Source organism: Sprattus sprattus (assembly GCF_963457725.1).
Source record: "Sprattus sprattus genome assembly, chromosome: 19".
Lineage (NCBI taxonomy): Eukaryota > Metazoa > Chordata > Actinopteri > Clupeiformes > Clupeidae > Sprattus > Sprattus sprattus.
This window is the reverse complement of record NC_137917.1, coordinates 23,162,356-23,172,355: the sequence shown is the minus strand read 5'-3', so window position 1 is coordinate 23,172,355 and position 10,000 is coordinate 23,162,356. Positions and strand designations below refer to the sequence as shown.

General features: G+C 44.5%; 2 protein-coding genes across 4 annotated transcripts in view; one reads left to right on the top strand and one right to left on the bottom strand.

The window, feature by feature from the left end:
• Positions 1–8,752, top strand: part of rgl2 (ral guanine nucleotide dissociation stimulator-like 2) — a 22,861-nt gene extending 14,109 nt beyond the window's left edge. For 2 of the 3 annotated variants that reach the window (XM_080857901.1, XM_080857900.1), the window contains exons 10-20: positions 2–105; positions 510–594; positions 987–1,024; positions 1,404–1,497; positions 1,975–2,007; positions 2,777–2,898; positions 4,679–4,768; positions 5,798–5,891; positions 6,278–6,505; positions 6,751–6,865; positions 7,283–8,752. In XM_080857901.1, coding sequence (XP_080714027.1) covers positions 2–105; positions 510–594; positions 987–1,024; positions 1,404–1,497; positions 1,975–2,007; positions 2,777–2,898; positions 4,679–4,768; positions 5,798–5,891; positions 6,278–6,505; positions 6,751–6,865; positions 7,283–7,467 — 1,188 coding nt within the window. In that variant the 3' untranslated portion in view covers positions 7,468–8,752. The remainder of the gene's footprint in view (position 1; positions 106–509; positions 595–986; positions 1,025–1,403; positions 1,498–1,974; positions 2,008–2,776; positions 2,899–4,678; positions 4,769–5,797; positions 5,892–6,277; positions 6,506–6,750; positions 6,866–7,282) is intronic. The other variant, XM_080857902.1, reaches the window with a different exon arrangement.
• Positions 8,753–9,452: 700 nt separating this feature from the next.
• Positions 9,453–10,000, bottom strand: part of dnase2 (deoxyribonuclease II, lysosomal) — a gene marked incomplete at both ends in the record, with an annotated part of 4,610 nt that continues 4,062 nt past the window's right edge. The window contains one exon of the mRNA XM_080858083.1: positions 9,453–9,868. Coding sequence (XP_080714209.1) covers positions 9,453–9,868 — 416 coding nt within the window. The remainder of the gene's footprint in view (positions 9,869–10,000) is intronic.

Below are 10,000 nucleotides of genomic sequence, written 5' to 3'. Positions count from 1 at the left end.
GGCCTGCCGCGCCAGAAAGAACTTCTCCTCCCTCTACGCCATTGTGTCTGCGCTCCAGAGTAACCCCTTGCACAGACTCAGACGGACCTGGCAGGAAACTGACAGGTGTGTGATGAGGGATTTTCTCTCGTTACTTTCGTTTCATGCGGAATTCTCAAACGCTCCGTGCCTCGCCAGCTAGTTTTTTTGATCGTCTGTCAGTTTGTCAAAGAAGGTGTATGGAGTAGTTGAGAGATAATTTTATTGTATTATTATAGTTATTTTCTAATATGTAGGCACTCTGAGATTCTTTTGAATGAAAAGTGCGTTAAAAATAAAATGAATTATTATTATTATTATTATGTTCCGAAAGCGTACGACAAATGATCATTTCCAACATTGTTGTGAGGATGGGGGAAAAAGAGCTGTCTTGTTTTTGATGTAATGTATGATGTATATGTAATAATGACAGTTTGTGGGAAAGGAGAGCTGAAGCCAATACCACTGTCGCTTTGTTTTGCCAACGGCAGGGAGGCTGTAAAACGATACGAGGAGCTGTCTTCCATTTTCTCCGAGCAAGACAACTACTCGCAGAGCCGCGAGCTCCTGAAGGAGGTGAGTCACGGATTAATCCGCTCGGGGTGCCGCGGTAGCATCCGCCTCCGACTCTAATGCGCTACATGACACAACTTGAAAGGTAGCTCTCCCTGCTCTGCTCTGTACCAACAAGGGATACACCCAACATGACTGTACAGAAAATAAACAGAACTGCGTAACTGTAGATGACATTGCCTTGTGTGTGTATTTCGGGTTTTAGATCCCTACTGTGTGAATAAAGTTTTTTTTTCAGTGGTTATGGGTCTGAGTAGTGAATGCAGGGTCAGTACTAGAGAATGGCTGGTGCTTTTAGTATGTGATGCTGATTGTTTACATCTGTGCACAATGCAGTACTTGCGAAGTAGGGCATACAGTCATATATGATCACAAGGCTTTGTCTTCTCTTCCAGGAGGGCACTTCTAAATTTGCTAATCTGGACTCGAAGGTAAGCTTTATGAAAAACACAGAGATACATAGGGAGTCTGTGTTTGTTCTGTACATTGGTTATAAACTTCTAGGTTATACGACATATCTTGAGACACATTGCACTACTACACAGTTGAAAACTGTTAAGGATTTCTACCTTTTAGTGTGGTAACTGGATATTAATGGGCATGATTTTTGCCTGAGTGTAAAGTTGTGTCTTCTCTCCTCTGGTGATTTTTGCCTGACTGTAAAGTTGTGTCTTCTCTCCTCTGGTGATTTTTGCCTGACTGTAAAGTTGTGTCTTCTTTCCTCTGGTGATTTTTGCCTGAGTGTAAAGTTGTGTCTTCTCTCCTCTGGTTATTTTTGCCTGACTGTAAAGTTGTGTCTTCTCTCCTCTGGTGGTGAAGTCCAGTGCTCAGGGCACGGTGCCGTACCTGGGCATCTTCCTCACTGACCTCACCATGCTGGACACTGCTGTAAAGGACAAACTGGAGGTGAGACACCTGCCCGCTCTGCGGCGGCTGCCAAAAGCCCGTAGCGGACTAGTCTGAGGCTGCGCCAAAAATCTAGAGACGGTTGGTCGGAAACATACAGAAAATGTTTTTTTTGGTTGGTCGGAACATACAGAAAATGTTTTTTTGCCGCATAGTTCTTTGTGAAATGCACTGGATAGCTACTTTTTTTTAGAGCACACTTTTGCATTTTAGTAATGTCTTGTTGCGGGTTACATTCTGCCTGACAGGAGCGAAATGTAATCAAAATCTCAACCCACACATGGAAAGATGTTAATGTGTGCGTGAGCGTGTCCCTTGAAGCTCATGCAGGTCACTGACAGCACAAGTAAATTAAGTTGTGGGCGTTTTCTCACGTATCTGTTTTGGGGTCATTTGAATGTCAAAAAAAGGAAGACATTTTGACATGTTGGTGTCATGCGAAAGGTCTTTGCAATGACTCATTTTTTTTTTTTGCAGAATGGCTACATCAACTTTGACAAGAGAAGACGGGTGAGTTCATTTTTCATGACAAAATGACTACACTGTTTACAACTCATCCCCTTTTGGGAAAATGTCCCTGACAGTTGGGTGCTTAAATACTCCGTCACCTTAAGGATGTGGTAGTGCATTATTACTACGTGTTTTAATCATGCCGTTAGTGTGGTCTGTTCCTACTGCTTTGTGTTATTACGAAATGCTTCAACAGGCTCGGCGCATACTCCCGTTAGCTTGCATATTGTATGCACGCTGGTAATGAATTTGGTGACAGTGCAGATGCTTTAATCAGAGGGCTTTGCTCCTGTTTACCCTTGATGTCCTGCCATCACCATTTTCTAGCACTCTCCTGTACCATTTCTGTGACTAGGTACTAGTTGGTGATTAGTTTGTATAATCACAGTTAGCCTGACACACATGAGGTATGCTATTGGTATATGCGGTGTTTTATAATCACTGATAGCCTGACCCACATGAGGTATGCTATTGGTATATGTCGTGTTTGTATACTAATTGATAGCCTGACACACATGAGGTATGCTATTGGTATATGTCGTGTTTGTATACTCATTGATAGCCTGACACACATGAGGTATGCTATTGGTATATGTCGTGTTTGTATACTCATTGATAGCCTGACACACATAAGAATGCTATTGGTATATGTCGTGTTTGTATAATCACTGATAGCCTGACACACATGAGGTATGCTAGTGGTATATGTCGTGTTTTATAATCACTGATAGCCTGACACAATCTTCATCCCCCTTGTCTCTCCTCCCAGGAGTTTGAGGTTCTCGCCCAGATCCGACTCCTACAGTCCTCGTGTAAAAACTGCTCGTTCACCTCAGACGAGGCCTTTCTGCACTGGTACCTGGGTGTACCCACGCTGAGCGAAGAAGAGAGGTGAGTCTTACACACCCCTGTGTCTGTAAAACATGCCAGCACTGACCCAGATACGACTCGTCTGACATCTTTAGTCACAAACTGACAGATTGAGAGCATAGCGTTACCCGTCCATATTAAGGTGGTTGAGTCGAGCAGCATTTTCTGACTTTGAGTCAAAGCGACGTTTTATGAGTTTGTGGAGCTGAGCAGAGACATGATTTGCCTGTCATGTGAACACACCATATTAACCTGAGAAGATTCGGGTAGGCTCTAGTGAAGGAATGGCGGCTGGAAGTGCAGACATCTCATACATGTCTGAGCGGATTTCATTAGATCGCCCATAAGAATGCTTGATTAAAAGCACTCCTAATATTCAAAGTTTAAAGTACATTATTTGTCATTGTCACAAAAACAACGAGACAGATAAATAAATATCCCTGAGTACATTCAGGTGCATCACTTTTGCATATCCTCCAGTGCCATTTTTGGGTCATCAGGAGCTTACAGGCTGTTAAATATCTTCCAGTCCGTGCTGTCAAAACTGTCCTGAAGCTGAGGGATGGCTTCCTCATTCCGCACTGTTATGGACTTGGTGGCAGGCCTTGTCGCTCTGATTCCGAGTCAGCTGTTCTGTCGGCCTGGTAGACTCTACGCATGTAAGGCTTGGCAACCAGCCGGGGGCCTAGGATGCCTAAAGCGGAGATCATATGTGAGCGATGCCTGGGGAAACCCCCTATAAGGGATAATGTGAGCTTATAGCTACTAGTGAAAAGGTCATACATGTCATACAATCAAAGGTCATACAGTCAGCTCATACATGATTGAGCTGATTAGGAGACTGTCAGATTTGACTGTGAAATCAGTTGTTCTGGTTGTATTGTATTGCCTTAAGACAGCATTTATGCCTTCCGTCTCATTCATATTAGCATCAATAGAGTAATGTTAGCCGGCTGACTCATGTAAACAGGCTTAATGTTTCCCCTAATGACGGCACAAGATACTGTATGATTTCTCTCAACATTCTGCTTGATTTCCCTTGAGTGCTAGGTTAAAACATTAACATTCTTGTTGTTTAACGCAGCTCACGATTGCCTCAGTCTTTGTCGTGTCCTCTAAGTCTCTGCTGTCTTTCTCCTAGTCTATGCTGATACTATACCAGTGTGCTATAAGGATTGCTAATATACGTCATGAAACGCATAGAATTGTGGGTACGTTTGGCCAGGTCGCTGCTTGCTGCTTGAAAACAATTGAAGTCCAAGCGAACTGGTCTAGTACGTATTGAACATACAGTAGCTGTAAGCGGTCAGTTAGCGGCTTCAAGCACTTCAAAATCACACCAAATGCAGCGAGAGAAATTAAACATTGTCGGGCCATACAGACTAAAATTAAATAAAGACGCAAAGACAAGGTATATCGAAAAACTCAAAGGAGTCATAGGAGGTGATCCCTATGAGCACAGCGACTGGTCCGGGGACATCAACCTGTTGCCCAATTTCCAGCATCCATATATCTATGAGTGTACATGTCTATGCTCGAGCCGACTTGTTTGTGCCGCGGATTCCCAAAATGCGTTGCGTTCATGACGTCACATTAGCAATCTCTATACACCTCCTCACCCTTTTACCACTGAACAGAAACCAAGTCTGTGTGTGTGTGTGTGTGTGTGTATATTGTATTATATGACCTTGTAGTGTTTATGTATGAGTGTTTTTCAAGAAAGGCCTCTTTGTTTGATTATCACTTTCTCACTGTAGAGCCTATTGATAATAAAGTTGACCTGATGCTGTCTTGGTTACAGCTACAGGCTATCCAATCAGATCGAAGTTCCGTGTGAGCCCAGCCCCGCTCGCAGTATGAACCCCACTGTGGTCGTCACCCAGTGCCCCAGGTGAGCCTCAGCAGCAGCAGCACTCACAAGCCTCTCTGCACTTGCACTCGCTTTCACACCAACCGACAACGACGTCTCTTTCACAACATTCTCAGCACATCTACCCACAACATTACCTCACAGCACCCACCCACGACATCTATTTACAACAGTCACTGATAGCTGACTTTGTGTTGAGAGTCTCTCACTTTCTCTCATGTTCATGTCTCACATGCTTGTGGCTCTGTTGTGATATGTATGTACTGTTCCAAATTAAAACCCCTGGAAGGCAGGGTTAACCCGAAACTATTTCTCACAGCGCAGACAACACCCTCTTCTTTGTAGTTATACACCACATGACTTTTTTGAGCCATATGGATCAGTTGTCATATTCTTCATATAAAGTCATGGGCAAATCTTGAGCAAACCTCAAAACCTACAGGACAGCATGCTGTTTATTAGTATACTGACATATTATGAGGTTACCAGAGGCTTTATTTTACTTTTTTTTTCAACAGTTACTAGGAATTTCCTTAGAACTAGTTTGAGACTCGTTGCATCATCAGACTCAGATGGCATCAAGTCCTGTGTGAAGAGTTTCCCATCGATTCACTAAGAGTTCCGTGTCTGACACATTTGTGTGATCAACACGTTTCCCTGCTTAAAGAGTCTCTCGGCGCTCTCTCTCTCAGAGCACTTAAGAAGTTCGACCACTTTTGTTGATGTAGTGCATCGATGACTGAACCTCTGCCTGACACTCTCACTCTCTCTCTCTCTCTCTCTCTTTCTTTCTCTCTCTCTCTTTCTTTCTCTCTCTCTCTTTCTCCCTCTCTCTCTCTTTCTCTCTCTCTCTCTTTCTGTCTCTCTCTCGCTCTCTCTCTTTTCTCTTTCTCTCTCTTTCTTTCTCTCTCTCTCCCTCTCTCTCTTTCTCTCTCTTTCTCTCTCTCTCTCTCTCTTTCTCTTTCATTCTCTCTATCTCTTTCTCTCTCTCTCTCTCTCTCTCTCTCTCTCTCTCTCTCTCTCTCTCTCTCTCTCTCCCTCTCTCTGCAGTATGCACTTTGCTGTGAGCAATCCTGCACTTGAGCCTGAAGGAATATTTGACTTCCCCTCGCCGGTCAACCAGCTCCTGTCCAAGCTTGCACGGGTATGGGCATGGAGAGAGATGACATAATGACACAAACTGCTGCAGAGTTGTGCTTGTTTTGGTTTAAACAGTGAATGAGCCCTTTCAAACCTAAGTCACAGAAGTGTTTACAAGAGGAACCCTTTTTATTGCTGGATAGCCTCATGGGAGGAGTCTGTGTTTCATTTAGTTTTCATTTACACTTAGATTTAACCCTTTAGAACTTATCTCAACTTTGCTGTCAGCTTAGACAAATATATCGGGACTTTTCTTTAAGGCTTGTTACATGACTTTAGATCAATAAAGAACATAACGATTCTTGTGAATGTAGCCAAGATATTGTGTAGTCCTATGATCAGTATAGTGTACGTAGGTAAGAAGTGATGACGTTGTCCATATTTCCTCAGCACATGAAATCCCCGTCTGTCTCCTGCCTGGATGTCGATTCATCCCCTCCTGTCCCAGCTGACCACACCCCCTCCGCACTGACGCCATCCACACCTGTCAAATCACACCGCCGGTCCGTCTCCTGCGGCAACAATCCCACCAGCAACAACCAAGGGTCGGCGCCTGACATGAGAATCATCCGAATAGGCATGGATCTGCAAGATGGAAATTTGTACCGAAGCATTCTGGTAACCGTAGTCACTCTTAATGATCCTTTTTTGAATTGGATGTCAGTAAACAATATTATCTGTCAAATCTTTTGTGGAGCCGATGCGGAGCGAAGCGCCGCGGATCCTGCGTGCCGTGGCTAATGGAATAGTCACGGCTCGCACCGTCATGCACCCGTGGGCTACTCCGCTCCGTTTTTAATATTTCTTCTCTTGTCTTGTTTTCCCCCCTACTCATTTATTTTGTTCTGCACTCCCTCCCCTAGGTTACGAGCAATGACAAAACTCCCTCGGTAATCCGCTCAGCATTAGAGAAGCATAACCAAGACGGCAGAGAAGCCTCCAAATATGAGCTCATCCAGCTGCTGCCTGAGGGGAGAGGTAGTTTATGATGCCCCTGTGTTTGCTTCACATAATCATGCACAAGAGTATCTCTCAGAGCTGTAATGTCTTTTTAAGTGGGATGGGGAATATCGTGGTTTATCAACAACAACAGTGATAACAGCAGTCACTTTGGACGTAAGCATCTTTCCCAAAGTCATGTATTTAATCCGAAATTATATTATATTGAAGATTAATAAATATGTACTTTTACCTCAGTGTTCTTTGGGGGAAAGCTTTAGAAAAACGGATATCTTAATAGACAGTAAAAAATGATTTGACAATTAATATGTTCAGTATTTGTTCGCACAGCACTGAAACGAGGCTCGTTCAATCCTTGCTAACGTCAGCCATCTTTGTCTCCTTTGAGTGTAGGGATATACTGTCTGTTCACCCAAACTCTCTTATGTCTTCCAGAATTGACTATCCCGGCCACAGGAAATGTATTCTACGCCATGACCTCATCGAGTGTTGACTTCCTGCTGAGGAGACGCAAGGGAAGCCCTCCGTCCGGCCCGCCGCCGTCCATCGGCACCGAGACCAGCGCCACCTTCCCGCGGGCCAAAGCCAAAGCTCACCGGCTGGTCCGCACACTCTTCTGACTCCCGCCTTCCACTTTTCAAGTATTCACAAGGAGCCTACAAGATGGGGGTTATGGTTCACAAAGTTCTAGATTGATCTAGAAAGTTCTAGTGATCTAGATTTCCTCGTCAGCACAACTGTGGAACCAGGAGTTGAGACGAATCAGCTGACCCCTGTGTATGAGCGATGCAACGCTCCGGACTTTTCTGCACTGGGCCGTGACCTATATGACCTTTCAACTCTGCCATTCAAAGCACCAAGAGCCCCCAAGTACTGACTTCATGACGAAGTCAACAAAGGAGATGCATAAGTAGGAAGCATACATATTTTTGAGGACCAGCTCAGTATGTATACACATATATATTTTATTTTATGAAACACATTTCATATGCCATGTTTCTTTAATTAGGTCCTTGGCCTTAATCAAGAGGTTTTCATTAAGATAGAGGAGAAGAACAAGAGGTTCTTAGTGAAATTGCAGTCGTGTATCTATCTAGAGGGCACCGGTTTGCCTTCATGATCACCGTCAGAGATTGTGTTTCCGGTTGCCGCAGTAACACAGCCGAACTAACTGAAACATTACACTAACCTAATGTTGAGAGCACTTACGGATGGTACCCCGGACTCGCCCAGTGATATTACCTTCTCTCCGCACTGGTCCATCTGCGCCCTAAATGCGTGACCATCCATACTACCAAACCAAAGTTTTAAGTCTAAATATGCATTATGCTTCAACCATCATGAAGTACATTACATTTCAGCATACTTGAAGCACTGCCGGCATAGCTTTGACCAAATATTCATCTGCACAGTTTTTCTTCCTTTTTTTTGAAAGAATATGCAAATATTGGTAAAAAAAATAGAGTATATAAAAAAAGAAAAAGATTGAAGAGCAACATAAGCTGGTGTATGTAATGCCTTATTTGGGGTGAAGCTGAAACTGTTGAGGAAACAGTTTTGCGCTGGTTAGCTGTTAGGCTCTGGTGACACCTGGCTGCCTTTGTGAGCGGTGCTGTTGACGTCTCCATGGAGACCGAGGCACCAATAAGGGCTAGGAAGAGGAGGCGTTCTCGTGTCTTTGTCGTGCGTTCTGTTTGTCCCCTGTTGTTGCCTGTAGTCTCTCGTTGTTAAGTGCCTTGTGTTCTCAGGTGCCCATGCCTTCATGCATGCTTTGAACTGCACTTGGTCAGAGTTCAAAGGTAGAGAGTCGTTTCTGTACAGTATAAGATGTCTATGACCAACGATGATGCACTACAGTACGTACTACCTGGTCTTGATGTACAATAAAGTTATGTTTTGATATAACATGTGTGTGCCTTGTTTACTGAAGGTGAATGGCAGCATGAGAACTCCAACATATGTAAGGGATGTGTGCGATAAAATGATACAAATTGGTGTAAAATTGCAGAATAAGTGAAAAAGATGATGAATTTATTGTAGCAGTGCAGTTACAGTGGGGGAAAAGGGAAGTCTTTTATTTCATGCAAAACTGATATACCCATACTTAATCAGAGGTGAAAAAATGTCCATCCAAGTCTTCCCCTGAAAAGGAAAATTAAAACATATTACAAGCTGTTTCAAAAATAGACAGATTGTTCGAAAAAATGTATCGGGAACTAAACAAAACCCATTGAAACATTCACATCACTATAGTCAATATTTAGAATTCATTACCTATCATTATAACTCCAGATGGACCCTGCATTTACTGTAAGAGTGCATCAACAGATGTTAAAACATCATGCCTCTCAGCTTACACCAGCGGCTTTAGATGCATTCTATTGCCATTACATTCTTCAGATAGGTGAATGAGATCTGTACCAGCTCCCCTATATTCCCACTTACACTGTTGCCCTCAGTATACGTAACTGCCCCGCCTCCAATGGACGGCCAGTGTTGTATGTTTAAGGGCTCTCTCTCTACCTGAGTCAAATGCAGATGAGCCCTTGCTTGGCCAAATGAGGAATGATTCAAATCGGGGATAAGTCCCTCACCCCATGTGCAGTCACCACCCCCCTGCATCCTTTAGCGCAGCGTCACACTTCCCAACATCTCCTTTGCAGGTGTAACACTGAACGGCGGCCGTCCGGTAGGCTTTCCACACGGCAGGCTCCCGCAGACACACCGTTCCCCCTCCCCTCTGCTCCTCGGCCTCGTCCCGGTTGATGTCCCCCACGCACACCCAGCCCCCCGACCCCGCTCTCCCCATAGTCTCCCCGCTGCCAGGGTTGGGGCTCACGGCCCATTTGGAGTGGTCCTTGGTGGCCTTGTAGGTCAAGCGCTGGCCGGGGGAGAGCTCCGCCATGTTCAGAACCTTCCAGCCGAGCGTGCAGTCGGACACCAGGACCCCCCTGACCCGCCGCCAGAACTGAACCAGCAGGTCCGATTGAAGAGTGGGCGCTACCCAGCCATGGTACAGATCTGCTCGTGAAGGACAGGAGCGAACAGTGTTCATGGAGAAGACACACAGTTTTCATGGAGAAGATGAATGGCAGTAACTTACATTAGAACTATGTCACACAACATATTTAAGGGATATGTGCAGTAATCATT